The sequence below is a fragment of the Epinephelus moara genome, chromosome 3 (assembly GCF_006386435.1).
Source record: "Epinephelus moara isolate mb chromosome 3, YSFRI_EMoa_1.0, whole genome shotgun sequence".
Classification (NCBI taxonomy): domain Eukaryota; kingdom Metazoa; phylum Chordata; class Actinopteri; order Perciformes; family Serranidae; genus Epinephelus; species Epinephelus moara.
Window position 1 is genome coordinate 39,144,126 of NC_065508.1, and position 19,762 is coordinate 39,163,887.

The 19,762-nt window shown below is 41.5% G+C and overlaps 2 protein-coding genes across 4 annotated transcripts in view; one reads left to right on the forward strand and one right to left on the reverse strand.

Annotated features, from left to right (window-relative positions):
* The window catches only part of sptbn4a (spectrin, beta, non-erythrocytic 4a), a 91,543-nt gene extending 89,130 nt beyond the window's left edge, over positions 1-2,413 (reverse strand). For 2 of the 3 annotated variants that reach the window (XM_050035262.1, XM_050035281.1), the window contains exon 1: positions 1,257-2,413. In XM_050035262.1, coding sequence (XP_049891219.1) covers positions 1,257-1,379 — 123 coding nt within the window. In that variant the 5' untranslated portion in view covers positions 1,380-2,413. The remainder of the gene's footprint in view (positions 1-1,256) is intronic. The other variant, XM_050035271.1, reaches the window with a different exon arrangement.
* Positions 1-19,762, forward strand: part of ska2 (spindle and kinetochore associated complex subunit 2) — a 245,973-nt gene that overhangs the window by 169,402 nt on the left and 56,809 nt on the right. The gene's annotated exons all lie outside the window — the stretch shown is intronic.

The following is a 19,762-nucleotide window of genomic DNA, read 5'->3' on the forward strand; positions in this document are numbered from 1 at the left end:
AAAAAGAGTTAACTGCTGTGGTGGTATGTTTTAATAAGGTTACCAATAAGTAAAAGATATTTAATAGTTGTCTATTTTTTTCATTACTGTACCGAAAAAAAAAACGAACCGTGACTTGTGTACCGAGGTACGTACCGAACCGAGATTTTTGTGTACCATTACACCGCTACTTAGAATAATAATCTCAGCCTGTCAGTGGACATAAAATGACCATGCACCATTGCCCCATGTGGTAACATTGCAGCCTGTTTTGTTGCAAAATACCAAAGTTACCCTTTAAGTAAGAAAGCTGAGTGTCAAATAATCAAACACATAATTGACTGAACACACTTCAATTATTATACAGCACACACCTAACGTCAGTAATTCTGTTACAGCAGAGCATCAAAAGATGATACAGTTTGCTGAACAAAACAGATAACCTACACATTTTTCAACATTGCACATTTCTACAATAATGTTATGGGTTTATGCAAACTTCGCTGAACTAAGTGCCGAATACACTTAAATCTCATATTCTCTGTATGTCCTTGTCATCAGCAGCTTGACATCTGACTGAGCTGATAATCATGTTTTTCTTAATAATAGCATCAATATATTTGTGACTTAAACCTCCCAAATGCAAAGTTCCATTAGCAGAAATGGAGTCTCATTGATTCATTAAAACTCAGGATCCCACCTGAGCTTTACTGAGGCACAGGACAAAATTCTGTGTGGATGGGACCTGCAGTCTGTCAGGGGAGCAAAGCATGATAGGACAAAAACAGCAAACCTGAGAATGCTTTCCTGATGTGAACTGACCTTCTATGTGTTTCTAACAGACGCCCTTTGTAAATAGATGGAAATATAAGGAATCTGCATTCTTTGTATGTTTGGCCTTCGCAGCTGCAAAGGTTCAAGTGTCCTCTAGATTCACTGTAACCTCCACAACTGAGCAAGTCAATTCAGGTGGTCTAATTTCTGTGCAGAGAGACCAAAGAACGACAGGGATCATACCACCTGTGAACCGTAACATTACAGACACCATAGCAATAACCTTGAGAATGTAATTCAGGATGTCCCCATGCAAAGTGATGAAATGAAAGCTGAGCGATGACATCTCTCCCACTTTCACCTATTCAATTTTACTGACACCACACCCACTGTTACCCAGTCATGTTCTCTCCTTGTACCTTCCTCCCCGACTCACCTGCTCTGCCTTTCTGACCTCCCCATCCATCCCTCCCTCCCTTCCTCCATCATCATGCTCCACTCACCTGTTCTATCTTGGCCAGCCATTCTTTATTGCGGGCCAGTTCCGCCATAAAGGCCTGATGCTTCAGCCACTTCCTGTGTAGCTTTTGAGCCTCGTCCCGCGCCGTGTCTCGGGCCATAAGCATCTTCTCTTCCACCCGCTGTCCCAATCACTCAGCTAGGGGAGACAAAAATAGCCACCATCAGGAGCTCAACACACGAGCCAGCCCTTCTTCCCCCCTTTCCCACAGGACGTCCTGCCTGCCTCCTCTACGCAAGAGCCAACCGCTCTGCTCTGCTCTGCAGGGGCCTAGGTACCTGTACTGTCACCACCCACCCCAACCCCCACCAGACTCCCTTTTCTGGAGAAAAAAAAAACAAGATAAGCACCTCAGCAGCAGTGGTAGCAATGGAAGTACTCAAGCCCTTCCTCTGAGTCGCCCCTGGGTCCTCATGCCCTACTGCCTCATGGGTCTTGCGGTCCTGATGCTGCAGTGCCTGCTAGCCAGTCTCAGAGAAGGCAAAAACAACCAGCCAAATAGAGGAAATGCGCCAATGACAACACTGGTAAAGAATGACACACACACATTCAAGATTCCTTTTGGGTTGTGGGCTATCTTCAAGCTCCAAATGTCGATTACAATCCAGCTATCAGTGAAGATGTAGATGTAGCATAGCCACAGAGGAATCTTTCAGCCGGGGCAAACCTGACCATCCACCACTCGCTAGTCCCAGTCAATCTGTAGTCCAGTCTAATGATGCTGTATACAGGAGGAGGAGGAAGAGTTGAAGTGGGAGGAGCAGGGTGAATGGGATGCAGAGGCAGTGCAGAGGAGGCCGGATAACATAAGCTATCCGCTCTTTAAATGTATCGTTCCCACCACTGCAAAGATGCATACATAGTCTGGTGTGAGATAGCACACTATATTCTCTCCTCAGTTCCCCTTCCTCATGTCCCCGAACAGCTCAGCCGCGGTTGGTGCATGCTGCTGCAGTCCTTGCCTCTCAGCTACGCTCCCGTGTGTGTGTGTGTGTGTGTGTGTGTGTGTGCTGGAGTGTATGTGTGTGTGTGTGTGTGTGTGTGTGTGTGTGTGCAATCACAATCAGCACTGCAGTGCCGGAGCAGAGAGAGGGAGAGAGAGAGAGAGAGAGAGACAGAGAGAGAGAGAGAGCAAGAGAGCAAGAAGGAGGGGAGAGGGGAGGAGGGAGAAAGCAAAAGGAGATGGGGAGAGGGAGACAGGGAGAGGAATCGGAGAACGGGGGAGCACACAGCAAAAAAAGAAGGGGAGAGCAAGTCAAAAGAGGGAAAAGATGGTGTTGTGAGGGGGTAGTGAAACAGAGAAAGGAAGAGAGAGCCTGCGTCATCCCTCAGTGTCACCAGGGACATTTCTCTGCACTAGAAATGACTGCACTCAGAGCAGGAGCAGGATTTGGGAAGAGGGGGGGGGGGGAGGTTTTGTTTTAAAACAGCTGAATGAGAGTGAAGAGGGATGTGTGCACACATGGTCCACAGTGCAGCTGACTGATTCAGATCACTGTTAACACTCCCTCTGTAAAGGGACCTGCATGTGCTTCTCCTGCTGCAAATATGTCATTTGCGTTGAAAGCATGCACATATTTCACTGTGTGAATTGGCTGACACTGCTCCCCAAGATCTGAATTATAGATAAATAAGACAATTTTGTTTTCAAAAAATGGTTCTGTTTAGCTCTAAATTTTAGTCTGTGGATGTGCTGCAGCTTTGAATTATTTTTTTTTATTCATATACTGTTCTTTAAAAATACCAGTTCTCATCGTAGCATCCAGAGGTGACTACCAATGACAGATTGGTCATCGGGAGGTGCGGGACGAATCCCGATGGGCCGGTCACCAAGTGGGCTGGTGTGGGCCGGTGGGGCTGGCCTGGTGATCAAAGAAAGAAAGAAAAAAAAAAGACTAATGAATGAATGTCAAGCTAGTTGCTAGCTGTCAGTACTGCAAAGTGCGTCCCTCCCATGTTGTTTGTTTGCTGTGAGATGTTCAGACATCAATCTTAAGTTTTGATGCTTGAAGGAGGAGATAGGAGTGGCCTCTTCCAATACAAAAGAGGCCCTCGTTTTTCTTGAAATCTGACTGTTAGTTAGTGCTAGCTACTGAGAAGGGAGAAAGACAGAAAACATGGATAAAGCCGACCAGTAAAAAAAGGTGGCGTGGAAAAAACTTTTAATAAAAAAACTTAAATCTTTACAAGAAGTGTAGCAAAGTGCTCCAAAATAACTGACCTGTTTGGCCGCAGTGTTGGTCGATGGGCTGAGGCTGCTGGTGTTGCTAACGACAGAGATGGAGCTGGAGCCGACATTGCCATAGCAGGTGCATTAACCATAGGCATTTCTAGCCCATTTTTGGGGGTGCTGAAGCACCCTAAATTGAATCCCAGCACCCCTAAAATTTGAGAGATTTTTTTTATTTTGTTTTTTACTGTATGTCCTTTAGAAAAGTGTCAAAACCATACAGTACTTGGTTGAAACGTAATATTTTAACAACAAAAATACAGCAGCAGCACCCCCCAGGTGGTCAGTACCACTGTCCTCTGTTTGAATTGGAATGAGAGAAGCTAGCTGTTGTGTCATGTGCATGTGTTAATATCATACAGTCTATGGTTAATATTAAAGCCAAGGTGCTACTGACTAGCTAACTGACTGGATGCCCATTAACATTATAACTCCTATTGTGTGTATTTATTATGATTTTTTTTGTAGATTTCAAGCACTTTTATTTTTTTGAAGTGTATTTTTATTTATGTATTTGTATTATGTAATACAGACAAGAAGGAAAAAGGCAGAGACAAACAATGAAACAGTTAATTACTGTTAATGTATTAATGTTACATGTTGTGCATTGCATTTCAAATAAAAGTCAAAAAAATAAGTCCAAGGTCCATTTTTGGTATTTTTGGTATTCACTATAGGGGGCTGGTTTACTCCAGAAACATACACACTGTTTATGTGTATGTTGAGGAGCTGCTGTATCAAAATGAGTTATCTTCCCCCAGAAATTAGGGTTACGATATGTTTCTTTTATGATTCCAATCCATTCCTCTTTTGCTGTGGCTCAGCATTTAAATAACCTTTATCAGATTTGATGGTTTAGTCACAGACTTTCCCAAAAAGTGTTGTGCTTTTCTTTCACAAATGTGGGAATGAAATTGCGTTAAAATGTACAAAACAGCGAAATTTATCTGGCTGGGCAGCTCTCTGGGTGCTCAGCACCCCTAAACCTCTGATCCTAGAATCGCCCCTGGCATTAACATTAGCTAACGTTCGTGAGTGTGTAATGTGCAAGGTTGGCTTTGGCAAATTGAGTATTTCTTGTAGTTATCCGGTTCAAGAGGCCAACTACCCTACTAGGTATTACATTAAGTCATTATAATTTAAACCTGTACTAAAAGAAATATGTGCTTGCTTTTTTCCTGTGGATGCATGCAATTACGTTAGGTGGTGCTCCCAGTCCCAAGGACAATGAAGCTGAGGGACAGACCCCAGTCATGATGAGGAGGAGCATGAGACCAGAAATATGACAGGTGCAATGTGAAGGCATAGCCTACTATGCATTACATTATAGCCAGAGGAAACCCTTTTAGTAGTATTAACTGGGATTTTTTTGTTTTAGTAATAAGTTGACTAAAAGTTGACTAGGGCCTATTGCCCAATTTATACCTCCTTAGTTCATGGCTGTGAGCCATGGAGATATAAATTGGGCTTATGTAATACAAGAGCATGGCTGGGCAGGGCAAGGCAGACAATTATATTGTGCATAAAATTAGATGCATTAGGAAAGAGTCATATGCTCTTATTTTAAGTTAAATAATAAGCACATAGCCATTTGTGGCCAATTCATTATTGCATTTATTTTATAGTCTGGAATTAAACAATAACTGCTGATTTTACTGTTACTGATGTCTTTGTATAATAATTAGTCAGTGCATTTGTGTAGTGTGTACAAGCATATAGAGGATTATAGGTAGAAACGTTTGGGCCGGTGTGTAGGCCAGTGTGTGTGAATGTCCTGGGCTGAATTTGTGTCCCAGTCCGCCCCTGGTGACTACAATTTCATGAGCACAGAGTGAAGTGGAGCACTACCTTAAACCAAGTTTTACTGATCAAGCTGGTTGTGTAGTTTCTATTAGTATGGTTCAGAATACAGTAGATTGTCTGCAGATTGTCTATATCTTTGATTTCTAGCAGGAGAAATAAATCAGACCTCATCAGACCCAATACATTGTAAATATTCACTAATAATAATGATAATACTATTACTACTACTAATAATAATAATAAAAATGATGATGATGATAATCATTTTTGGCTAAAGCGCAAAAAAGTTAGCATTATGGAGAAATCCAATATTCCTCTTAACACCTCCCCAATTTCTGATTAGGTGGACAAGATAACCCTTAATACACATAACGTTATTCGTCCCTACAATTTAAATACTTTTCCCCCAACCTGATATGAAGTGCGCGCTGCACATGAGAGCAGTTTTGATGATTGCCTCCATCCAGTCCTTTTGTTTTATGGCATTTAACCATAGTTGTCATAGGTGGTGGCGGCTGGTATGTGATAAAACTGAAGTTTTTAGTCATGACTCCTTCTATTCTGGCTCCCAATAATACAACAAGATGACATTTTAAGACTCCTATGTAACCTACAGCCCTTTGGTGGCGAGTCTTGTTTTGCCTGCAGATATGATATCATTGTGACATCTGCCTATATGATAATCAGACAAACACTCGTACATTTCAGTACAAACCCCTGCCTGGCTGTGCTCTGCTTTGCAACACTTTGCACAAGACCAATGCACTTGCTTGAAAGTGATGGCGCCCCCTATTGATTTAAATCAAAATAATTTTACACACATGGTTCAACAATGTTATGACACCTATCCTACCCTTTTTGCATTTTCCTGCCTGAGTGGTTGATTTGAATGAAACTTTAAGGGTATGTTTTAGTAGCCTGGTAATACCGTCAGGGGAAGATGTCAAAAATGTGTTTTTAAAAGAATTTTAAGTGGCGGAAAATTTACCCAGACCAACTTTCTTCTTCTTCTTCTTCTTCTTCTTCTTCTTCTTCTTCTTCTTGAGGCTTTTTTGTTGTGCATATTAATATTCAAGATATCAACAAGCTTTTTGTAACTTTTGATAAGCTTGATGTCAAAAATGTGCTTTTTTTTAAAAATGATTCTTAGTGGATTGGTGGCACCCACTGTTAGGTGATATCAAAATACACACGTTTCAATATTGTTATGAAACATACCCTGCGAGTTTCGCAATGATTGGAGAAACAACTTCTGTTTCATAGTGTGGTTTGTATTATGTCACGGCCCTTTTTCCATTTGTAGCAGTGGTTGATTTGAATAAAACTTTCTGTGTATGTTTCAGGTACTGGTGTACACATATCCCTTAAGTTTTGTGATGATTGGCCCAATGGTTATGCAGAAAGGTCCATTTATGTGCTGAGCCAGAGCCCCTTATAAAGTTCACGTCAATATCCTTAGAACGCAGTAAGATATCAACAAGCTTTTGATAACTTTTGATAAGGTTGGTCTGATAAAGGTCCACAGAAAATTTTGGACAAATCGGACCTATGGTTTAGGAGGAGATTTCAAAAATGTAGTTTTCAAAAAATTTAAATCCAGTCAGGTGGTCCTTTATGGTCCCTGAGGCATTTTTGTAGAGCACACTGAGCTGGACTTGTATCTCAAATTTCAAGTAAATCAGTCTAAAGGTGTGAGAGGTGTGGCCTTACCGATATTTAAAGCCTCAGTGTGTAAAAATGGTGAGTAACAGTAACATCAGTGGTCAAATTCTAGATTGCAGCGCTCACTCGCTCACCCCTCCCGTCGGGTAAGTGACGGTGGCCTCGTAGGACAAAAAGCCTTGCGCAGACCGCAAAGTTTTTTTAGTTTTTCAGGAGTATCTAGCAACGAGGTGAATATTTATTTAGGAATCTAAACCATGTTACGATATGTTATAGCTTACCAGTGAGATATAGGTTATCTGTGAGATATATGTTAGGAGGGTTTTATTTCTAATTGTTTTGGTAACATGAGCATTAGCACAGTAATGCTAAAATAACACGTTTATGTGATAGTCACGGCACAGTGCGGCAAATATAGGTTGGTACGATTATAATATATGCGTCTCCAGAGCGTTCTTCCACAGGACACAGGGAGATGAGGAAGAGGGAGAGGCTGAGGGAGAGGGAGAGGAGGAAGACAAGGGAGAGGAAGGGGGCAAGGGGTAGAGGCGGTGCAGGAACGGCCAGGCGAAGAGGTGTGTCTCGGCTACCCAGAGGGAAGAGGAGGAGAGGGTGAAAAAGTAGTTGCAAACATGAAGCCAAAATGATTTTAAAATATCAGATTGAATTACCTGTCTAGCAGAAAGCAGGCAACCTCCACATCCCTTGTGAAATCCTTCTCCTTCAGGAGTTTTTTCCACCTGGAATAAGCGACGCCGATATTCACTCGCGTTTTGTCCCATCCTCGCTTACCTGATCTTTTTCTTTTATTTGGTGGCGTGGTTTCCCTCTTACGGGGCAAAACATGTGTGTGGTCCTCCATTTAAAGTGCGACAGAATCATAAAAGTACAAAGCAGGTTCACGCAGAAGCGCCCCGGATTGATCTTCACCTTAACTGTCTCCAGTGACGGCAAGTTCTAGGTAAACGCGCGTATATCCCTTTCGGCCACTGTATTCAAATATGGCGACACAAGAGGGCAGCCTTCAGCATACCGTGCCCTGCCTGTGTATATATAGAGAAATCATTCTAAGCCTCGAAATATGGAGTGATAAATTTGTTTTTTGCAGTAGGATCAGAAAACAAGAAATTGAGCTGAATTTCGTTTTTGGGCAAAAAACAAAAAAATGAAAAAACAGTTCGTTTTTTCGTTTTTGGCAAAAAAATGAAAAAACAGAATTCAGCTCAATTTCTTGTTTTCTGATCCTACTGCAAAAAACAAATTTATCACTCCATATTTTGTTTCATTAGTGGGCGGGCTCTCAGTGCTCCCTTGCTTCTGATTGGCTAATGTGCTCTGACACCTACATTTGGGCTGTACCCTTCAAAATAAGGTTACCTCTTGGCCTTTATGCCAGCAGGATGTCTCTGCAGACCTGGAGGCTGCAGACGCACAGACAGGCAATGAAGTAATGCAACAGCGTTTTATTGTATTGCCTGTTAATATGCAGCTGATAGACCATGAAAATGAAAGCTTTATAATAAGTTTTCTTCAGTATGCACCGTGAACAGTGAAGTCTGCTTTCAGTAAAACTATCATCATGACAGCAAGCATGCCAAAAGTAGTTATTAAAAATGACCAGCAGGTGTCGTACTGCATCAAAGTTGTCATCAAAAATACAAATATGAATGAATAGGCCTATGTTGACAGCCAGATGGGAAAAAACAGATGTACATCTATGGAAAGGCATTTACTATAGGCTACTATCAGTTAGAGTTAAGCTGTCACTGGACTTTCCCCTCATTTGTGGTCACATGGAGATACTTGATAATAATTGTGCAGACACTACCTGCTATGGTGGAGTAAAAACTCTATCAACACCAAACTTTGTAGACACCATTGTGGGACTGAGATACACAACTCTCTTATAAATAAGCAAGACTGGTATTAAAAAAAAAAGAAAAAAGAAAAAAAAGAATGGAGCTTACACCAGCTTTTACCAGCTGAAAACAGCAGCAGTCCTCAGGAAATGCCCAGCTGGGAACATTTGAGAGCGCTTTGGAAGTGCTGCGTTTTTTTCAGCTGAGACATTTTGGTTGTGACTGGTTGGTATAATACGAAATATCTGCGGAAGTAAACATGTCTGCACAAGGTACAGTACTTGCTTTGGATGAGGGGAAGGCTGAAGCATGCAGGGAGAGGAAACAGACCTGCCAGTCTGTGTGAGTTCATGAGAGTAAACAAAATATATATACAGTATGTTGACATATTTCTCCTCCATTGTTGTTGCTCATCACTTGTACATGTAAGATGTAGTGAAGTGTCAAATTGATTGGTGCATGTGGGTGTGGGCTATCTAGCATTATATGCTATATTATGCCTTAGGTCAATTTGCTGTGAGCTGGAACAAGACAGGAAACTTGGTAACATAACAGGAAATAATGCCCTAATGCTTTGCTTCAAATTTGATCCCAAACAGCGTGATGGTGGCGCTACAATTAACAGCCAAAAAATTGAAAAGTTTGACAGGCCACGCCCCTCACAACATCTGACTGATTTCAAATTTGAAACACATCTACAACTCAACGCGCTCTACAAAAAAGTGTTTTTGACAAAAAAAAAAGGCTACCCCAATGGATTTTTTGATAATCTTCATGATGTGAAAAACAGTAGCATGATATCTACATTCTGGATTTTGATTGCATCAGGGAAAAGGCCATAACGTCAGTTGTGTTAGAGCAATCCTGAATATAAGTTAAAAAAAATCCTGTGCTAAGTCCTCAAAGTACACACCCAGTTTTGTTCACATCCATTAAGGGGAAGGCAAAATGGCAGGACTTTGTGTAGTCATTGAAACAGTGCATACATTGTAATGATCACTCCTTCTTTAGACAAATAAAACCAGCTGAGGTGGCTTGACTCAGCTTTGTGAAGCCTGAAATCTGCTTGCTGCTGATTGTGGCTTTGATTTTTGGCAATTAAAGTACTTCCCTCTGTTGGACGAGAAAGAGCTTGAACCCTACTGAGTTTCAGCCGGTATATTAAGATTATTCAAGCTCCAACGGGACAGAACACTTTTGAGCATGTGCAGGTTTATTAACGTAAGTTTGTGCCAGTTTACTATTATTAAAGTAAAGTAAAGGTAAAGTTCCACTGATTGTCACACACCTGAGTGTGTGAAATTTGTTCTCTGCATTTGACCCATCCCCTGAGGGAGCGGTGAGCACCAGCGGTGCCACGCTTGGGAATCATGTGGTGATCTAATCCCCCAATTCCAACCCCTGATGCTGAGTGCCAAGCAGGGAGGCAATGGGTCCCATTTTTATAGTCTTTGGTATGACCCGGCCGGGGATCGAATCCACGACCTCCCAGTCTTAGGCCGGACACTCTACCACTAGGCCACTGAGCTGGTCATTATCATCATCATCATCATCATCATCATCATCATCATCATCATCATTATTATTGTTATTATTTTTATTTATTTTTTTCCCAGATTTTTGACATTTCAGCCTAAACTGTACGTCCAATAATTACTGGACAAAAATATTCAAAGTTATCAAAAGCGTGCTCATTGCGTTTTGAAGATACTGACGAATGAAATTTAGAGGGGGATAATATAAAGTGAGCCGATGACTGTTGAAAAATAACTCCTGACAGAGGAGAGGCACTCACCAGACAAACTGCAGCTGTTTTCTGGAGCGGAGGAGAGGATTTTACTTCACTTCTCCCGGTCGGAGATGCTGGGTGCCCAGTAGCTGCAAAGGCTGTCCTCTCATATGGCCAATGACCGACATGATCTCTCTGCTCTCCAGGCCAGCTTGGGAGAGCAACTGCACAGCCGTGTAAAAATGTTAAAAGTTATGTCCTGAAAATGCTGCATTTTGCCACTGTAATCATATTTGGCCTGTGTAGACTAATGTTAACTGATTTTGATGCTCCTCAGTCTAAGGCCATTGCTATGGCATCCCTAGCATCGGAGCAGCAGAGCAGCAGTGATACCTCAAGAAATAAACACCGCAGAATTTTGTTGACTGACCAATCAGAATCAAGCATTTAAAAGTGCCATGTTCTAAGCAAATTTATTCTTCTGTGCTTTGGAGGCTTGTATCTCCGCAACGGATTGGTCGATTTGAGTGATTGACACTTCATTCGATTTGTTAGAGCCAATAGAATGACGCTATACCCACCAACAAGAGATTGACAGCACTGTAAGCCAATCAGAGTCAGCAGAACGCCGTTGTGGGGGAGGTGCCGGCTGCTGAATGCGGTCATTGTTATGCTCACCCCTCCCGCGTACTGAAGCCCATCATGTTCACCCAGATTCATTTGAATGCAGTACATGTCGGTCTACCGGAACGTACCGTGTGGCTGAATTAACATCTCATGGCAAAACAACAACGGTAAGAGCAATTTTACAACTATGGCTCGGCAAAATGATTTTCGTTGTTGTTGTTCTTTGGCCTCTATCGCTCTGATGCTTTGGTGTAGAGTGCTTTGGCACATATGTGTGGAAAGAGCAGTGTCTCTGCATTCATTTGAGATGAATGGTGTGTGTTTTGCATAACGTGGCGTTGCGGTAGAGCCCGAAATATGACGAGTGGGTATGGAGTTTGATTTGTTGTTATTTATTTAGTTGTTGTTTGAGCTGTGTTTGGGGCATGTTAAAAGGGTATATACAGCCTTGTAGCCCAGGTTCTGCTGTTTAATATGATGTGCAGCATATTCTTCGTAATTAGTGCATTGTTTCACACTGTTTGCAAAGTCGTTCTCAAAGTCCCCCAGTTGGGGGACTTTCAGGTTTACGTTCTCTGTGTACTGTAAGATCTGGATGAGCTGGAACATCTGAAAGTAGTATATGTGAGCCATTCAGAAGCTAAACGCATGCAATGTCATTCAAAGGTTTTTGTAGTCTTAATTAGGATCCATGGACCAATAAAATTCTTAATGAATCCAATTAAATAATCCAATCATAATTACTCTAAAACATAAAATATTCTAAATTTGAGTATATGATATTGCATTTTGTTCTTTCTCAATTTTTAAAATTTTATTTCCTTGTGTTGGACTGTGAAAATCAGATGTTTTTATTCATATCTTGGTATGCCTGCTCTCCACCACACATAAAACTTTCTCTTACCCAAGAAAAGAGCAAAAATAAGAAAACATTGGTGAATCACAGATATCAAAGGGTACTAACAAAATAAGAACACATTGTGGATATGAGGAAAAATAAAATAAAATTTGTTAGTATATCATTTCCTGCATGAGGGCCACTGTATTTTTCTGATGCTTGTATGTTTAAAATTCAAAGATTAGAACAAATGCAAAACTAAGATATAGAACAGTCAAAGGAGTTCATTTGTAGAATAGTTTTGAAAGGAAATTGGAAATGTGTTAAACACTTGATAGATTTCGAAAAATGTTTAAAAATAAGATGATTTTGATTTACAAAAATAAAATGATTTAGTAAAAGCCAGTGTGTAGATATGAATCTCTGTTTAGGACTTGGGGTATATAGAATAAATATATTTTTTGTGGCAGCACGGTGGTAAGCATTGTTGCCTCACAGCAAGAGGATTACTGGTTTGAACCCCGCGGTGGGGAGTCCTTCCTGAGTTTGCATGTTCTCCCTGTGTCAACTTGGGTTCTGTCTGGGATCTCTAGCTGCCTCCCACAGTCCAAAGACATGCAGGTTAATTTGTGAATATGAGCATGCATATTGTCTGTCTCTATGTGTCAGCCCTGTGATAGTCTTGCAACGTGTCCAGGGTGTACTCCGCCTCCTGCCCAGCTGTTCAGCATGTCAGGTGGGATGGGATCCAGCCCTCTGCGACCCCGCACAGGATAAGTTATGGAAAATGAATAAATGAATGAATGAATGTATGAATGAATGAATGAATGAATGAATGAATGGAGATATTCTGTTTTGCTTGTTTCTTTCATTTTCATAGTAAAAATCTAAAGACAACAGTACAGAACTGTACAACTGTAATGTAAAAAAGGTAGTGCAATAAGCTCAAGTGTAGGCCAAGTGTTTTGCAGGTTGCACACCACACTGCCTTTTTAAAAAAAAATAATAAAAAATGAATGCCACTATTAAAAACAAACAGTTTGTTTGATTTTTTTTTTGTTTGATTTCACACGGTCTCACGCCACACCTCCAATTTCTCACTTGAAAAAAAAAAGTGCTAGTAGTCGTTCCACTCCTGTATGGTAGGTGACGCCACCTTACATAACTAGGCTACTACTACCTACAATGACGAATGATGCCCTCCTGCTAGTAAGAAGAGGAAGAAGAAATATTTCAGGTCTTGCATTTATCACCCCCAGGTATGTTGGCATGTGGGTTGTGAAGTAGTTAGTCCTTAGCTTTTAAACTTTACATTTAGTTTCTTATATGTTGTGAAAGCATGTAAAGGCATTTGGAGAGCTTTGTTAATGTCGCAGGTTGTAACCCAGGCCTAATGAAAGTGAAATGGCCTAGGCTGCTCTCTCCCTGCCTGCAGGGCTGTCCCTCCTTGAGGCAATGAATGAGGAAATAATCGCCCCGGTGTTTAATCGGACCGGCGTTTAATACGCAAAATTAGGTGCCCGGCGGCTATTTTCCACCGGGCGACTATTTGGAAATATACAGTATGTGACAATAATCATATGTGTATAATAACATTAGAAGTGTGACTAATGATAACAGCAGCAGCAGCAGGAGGCATCTAGCAGGACCACGGCAGCTCTTGTAGGCTGAAATCAAGACGATCACATTAACTAGTGCGCAATCATCAGACCTGACAATTATCACGGGAAAACAATCTTTGTTATATCGAGATAACGAGATAATTAATTTGTTATCATGAGAAAACAATCTTTGTTATATCGAGATAACGAAATAATAAGTCGTTATCACGACAGTGCACAAAAAAAAAAAAAATACATGGCCGTTCTCGTCTTCCGTACTATCCATCTCCAGCAGACGCCCCAAAAATCCATTAGGATGCGGGGGATCAGGATAGCATCTACCAAATCAGATGACAAACAACAATTTTACGTGTAGGCCTGAACGACAAAATTGTGGTCGGCCCCACTGAATCTCACTTCAAGGTTTTTTGAACAGTTGGCTGCCCTGACCGTACAGCTCTGGGTATCCAGCAACCACTACCACCAGTTTGTCCTCTATTGTTTACCAACTGCAAACTTGTCTCATAGCCACCACAGAAGGCCCACCTCTCAAATCATCCAATTGGACAATGGGAAAAGCAGAGATGACGTGGGGTGCTTTTCCTCTCTGAGTTTAAGTTTTTTGAAGTTGAGGAGTTCAGGGCGCTCCGGCAAAAAAGCCAAGAGCGCAGAAACATGAGACGCGTAGCAACGCAAAAACGAGCATAAGCAACACTTATCTTTTTGGAAATATTACACTTTTCTTTGTTTAGGCTATAATGCTATTAATAAGCTGATGTACGGCATACATTTTAGGACATCCTCAGGTGTCAGGCTTCAGCGTCAGACCTTAGATGAAAAGGCATAAGGTCTCAGGAAAACCTCTGTCAGACGTCACACTAAACGGCCTCAGAAAAAAAGTCATCGGACCAAAAGGCGTCAGAAAAAAAGACGTCAGACCAAAAGGCATCAGAAAAAAAGTCGTCAGACCAAAAGGCATCAGAAAAAAAGACGTCAGACTAAACAGCCTCAGAAAAAAAGACATCAGTCAAAAAGGCATCAGAAAAAAAGACGTCAGACTAAACGGCCTCAGAAAAATCAGTCTCATATAAAAACGGACTATTTTTATTTCTTCAAACTTTGATTTAACAGTCTGCAGACCATGGGTGCAGACTAGTAATTTATTTATCTATCTGAAAAAACAGGGGATGCAAATCTTGGCAGGTAATAAATACACCTCTGCCGAATAATGCATCCAGGCTGTAATTATATTTCAGGAGGTCTGTGAATCAAAGGATTTTACCAGCTCATATTCTGGGTCCTTTTGGCTCAACGGTGTGAATTTCATTAATTTAATAATGACCTAAGCATAAATAACAGGGGATGCATTATTCGGCAGCAGCAATCAGTTCTGTCGAAAAATGCATGCACCCCTTAACACCCTCATGAAACTTCAAATCAAAGTTTGAAGGAACACTATTATGGCTTTATCACCCAAGGTCAGTAGTATTAGTAGGTGTATAGGCAAACAAGCGAACAACAACCACAATGACCATTATTCATTATTACATTTGTGGGAAGTTATTACAATAAAGATTTTCACTTCCCCACAAACGTAATAAATCCCTACAAACGTAATAGTTATTACATTTGTGGGAAATCGCGTGTTAGGTTTGTAGTAGGCAGCGGCTATTACGTTGAAAATTCATTACATTTGTGGGTTTATTACATTAAATGCTGCAGATTTTTATTACGTTTGTGGTTTATTACGTTTGTGGACATTATTACATTGGCAGGCGCAGCTGGCATTAAGAAATAATGAGAGATTAATCAAGCAGACTTTTCAGACCAATCGAGGAAACGCTACTTTACCAATTTTAATAAAACATTGATGACGCTAAACGTTAGAAAACTAGACTTCAGATCAGTGATCATCACTGATGAACCTGAAAAAGAAGATTATTTCGTTTTTAAACAGTACGTTTCCTTAAAAATCAAGACGGTAGCTTTCCTTTCAGCTGTGCGCGCACTCCCGCGAGGTGCACGCAATTCTTGGCAGGCATGCAGATCTCGGCATAACACCGGCCATGCTCCTAGCATAAGAAATACGGAGTTTTCACCAATACTGACATCGGTTTTAAAGTAAATATCAGCAAATTTATGGATAAACTGTTCGGAGATCACAAAGATCATTCATAGTTTTCAGTGCAAAACAGCGGTTCAACGACACGACCGGACACTGTACAGAGCAGCAATAAGGACTGATGACTTTATCCCTCAGGCAATCAGATTGTACAACTCCTCACTCGGGGGGAGGAGGAGTAACAGGAAGACAGAGGATGGGAAGGAGCAGTAACCAGAAGCCAGTAGCCACTACAATAAGGAATATAATAAGGAATTACTTATTTATTCTCTGTAGGCCTATATATTATATTTCTATTTTGCAAATTGTTTTTACTTTTACTTTTTGATACCCTGTGTGCTCTTTACCCTGTGTCCTGCTATCCAATGCTGCTGGAATCTTAATTTCCCTGAGGGAGTCTTCCCAAGGGATTAATAAAGTTCAAATCTAATCTAATCTAATCTGGTTATAAGAAAACTCCGACCAATAATTGCCTTTCAGACCGAATGTGTAACACCCAGATGCAGCTTCATTCGGGTCCATGTCATTGGTTCGACAGCCCATTGGTCCGACATCCCATTAGTCCGACGGTCTGCAATGCTGAACGGCTCCCGGCAGGCGTATTTCTACCTTGATGGTGCGCCGCGACTGGCTCTGGGTCAGCTGGGAAAGGCTTGAGGCGAAGCAGGCTCACAGCTTATGTGTTTGTCACTTTCTTTTTTATTTTAACCCACACCATGATCTTTTCCTAACCCTAACCAAGTGGTTTTTGTGCCTAAACCTAACCAGACCTTAACCACAGGGCATCATGATGATTTCGGAATGGACTTCGGAACAATGGGTTTAATATGGTCGGAATAATGGGCTGTCAGACCAATGGGCTGTCAGACCAATGGGCAGTTCCCGCTTCATTCTGAGCTAAGTTTCTGCTGGACAGGTATTTTTAGTTTGCCTCTAAGTTTGAATCAACATGGTGGCGCGACCAATGCTTACGGCAGCCTCTGCGTACACCGGTGAAGTAAATTCTTCAGTGCAATACAGTCGCGAGTTTCTAACAGACATTAGAAACCGCTGCAGAGATCAAACGCTACAACTGAGAGAGCTCAGGATGTGTAGCGAGCTTGGCCTGCTACATCAAGCTAGCTCTGAGATGACTGTGGTTTCGCCTGGAGCTATCCAGACAGGGAGTAGCTGGCAATGCTGTGACAGGATGTGGAAGCGGCGGAAGCGCGGAGGGGTTAGCTCTAGGCTAAGTGCGAACCCCATCAAACCAGCTGTTCCCAGCATCCTTCTGGCTCCTCACCGAGGAGTGAGGGACTGTTGCGTCGTTGTGTTTACTGAGACATGGGTGAATGGTAATATATCAGACTGTTGAGCTAACGGGGCTAACACTACATAGAGCAGACAGGGAGGCTGCGTCATCTGGTAAGCTCCGTGGTGGCGGTCTGGCAATATACACAAACAATTCATGGTGCTGTGATGTGAAGAGGATCTCCCAGTTCTGCTCTAAGGATGTGGAGTTTCTGACTGTGAAATGTCGACCCTTTTGGTCTTACTATTGCACCATATGTTCTATCTTATATGTTGCACAAATTGTTTTTAAATGTTTTGTTTCTTTTTGCTTGGGGTGTGCGAAATGTCATTTCATTTTTGTGCTGCGCATAAAAATGACAAAGAAGTTCAGTTCAGTTCACAACGTTATATAACAACACAGCATCCAGTTGCTAATGGCTAACGTTAGCCTACTGTAGCATAACTTAGCCTCTGAAACATTAACGTTATCTTCCGTGTGTGTTTCCACTTACTAATAACGTTAATGCTACTATCTAACGTAAGCACTGTAACCTTATTCTAAAACTCATCAGTCATCACTGACTCCAGTTGAGTTTTAAAACTCCGGGGTTGCGTTTGACTGTCTTGGTTGTAACGTTACACTCGCTCTCCTCTTCCGTGTATCTAACGTTACCTTGCCAACGCCTACGTCTATCATAGACGTAATGAGGACGTAATGGAGGAGGGGGGAGTAGGTCTTTGGAGGGAGGGGGAGTTGCAGGAGGAGGGGGATGGGACTTTGGAGGGAGGCGGGAGTTGTGGATGTTCAAATTTTTTCTAAGTGCTGTGTGAAATGCAAGAAAGGTAAGAGTTGCTTTCAAACTAATTGCTTTCAAAACTAATTTAACTACGCTAAACTAAGCTAAGCTAAACTAAACTAAACTATCTCAACTAATCTTTGGTAGCTGACCATGTTGCCCTGCCACTAACATCTTTCTGCATTACAAACTGCCTCAGTTTGGGGGGGGGGGTGCAAGCCCACGGACCTTAAAGATGAGGTAAGCAATGTTTAAAACTATCAAAATTAAGTCAACTGTCAATTGTACTTTTATAGCTACTATATGGTGATGGTGATAGGTATTAGCTTTAAAGGTACTCATGTAGTTTCAGAGTTGTCATACTTGTGACCAGCTTGTAATGTGGGAGAAGATAATGCATAAAGAGGCTGGCTCCCTCTGTTCTTATGGTCACATTTAACAAGGTTATATTTGACTTGATAATACTGGCCACTCTCTTAACATGCTTTTTAAGTTTTAATGTATTAAAAACTGCCATATCTAGTGCTAATTCACTGCTTCAATTTCACACAATAAAGTAAGACTTTATACTGTTTCTGTTTTATACAAATTACATTACTGTTTTTCATTGATTTTCTGAAAACATCTGCATTTCTTTAACTGACCAAAGAAATCCTATAGCCTGAAAGCTCAGTAGTTGTGTTTGCTCTTATTGCCACTGGAGGGCAACCTTTCTGCAAATGTTTTCACTCCTGCAAGACAACAAATGAGGATCCCAGCCAGGGTCTGCATAAATAAAGATCTGCTCCTCACAGCATGCAGACATCTGAGACAGTCTTTAATATGATAATGTGAAAATCCCCTGAATGTTAAAAAGGAATAGTTTGGATTTTTTTTAAGTGGAGCTGTGTGAGGTACTCATCTACAGTCAGTCTACATACAGTGAATGACGGTCAACGAGCTCTCTGTTTGGAGAAGCAGATGGGACTAACCTCCCAGAAGAGGTGTTCAGTAAAAAACATTTTATACATTTAAAAAAAGGCCTACCTAAGAAAAATCAGATTCAGTCTAAGTGGACGCTGTATTAAAAATATTTTCACTGCTGTACCTGGCAGTCAGACAGCCCTTTGGCACTGTATTGTATTTCTCCAGGTTGTTCAAACAAAGAAATGAAACAGCTGTGGCTTGTTACACTGAATATAGACATCAACACTCCATGCACAAGACTGAGACACCTCAGCGTTTGCAAAGAACATTTCTCTCAAGAGGATAATGTAAAACCACTTTCAAATAAGTAAGGGAGATTCTTGCTGAAGAGCACAACTGTACACCATCTACAAATAAAGACGTCTCACCAAACAACCAGTAAAGTGTGAAGCGCTGGCATCTCCTGATTCAGAAAGATCCTGAGCTTGTGTTATAACCAAGTCCGACCTAGGGCAGCAGTACCTTTTGCAGTTAGTGCTCTTTCTTGGCCTCCAGTTTCCACCCAAATGTGCCCTTTTTTTGGCCTGTTTAGTATATCTCTAAGGGGTCGCGTTAACCGGATATTCTCAGTCATTGACCGGTTTTTTACAACAATGACCGGAAAATCTGAAGGCCGTCGGTCATTTTGACCGGTTGCAATTACCACCCCTGCCCACTTGGCGGCGGAGTGCACAGTCAGTGGTTTAAGTGGCTGCCGTTTTCACACTGCAGAGAAAAAGTCATTCATCTGCTTCATTAGCGTTGTTGACTGTCCACACCATAGACACATATACATAGACGCCGCATCGAGTGGGTTTGCCCGCTGCTGCGATATCTATCTTGTTCTCTATAGCTGATGTAAGGTGAATTACTCCTGTGTGGGATCAATAAAGTTCTTATCTTAGCCATCTGAGAAGATCAAATACATTGTTTCTGGTGCCTAACTGTTTCCCAAGTATATTAGCGCGTGTGTGAATGAATAAACGAGAGGCATTAACGTAAAT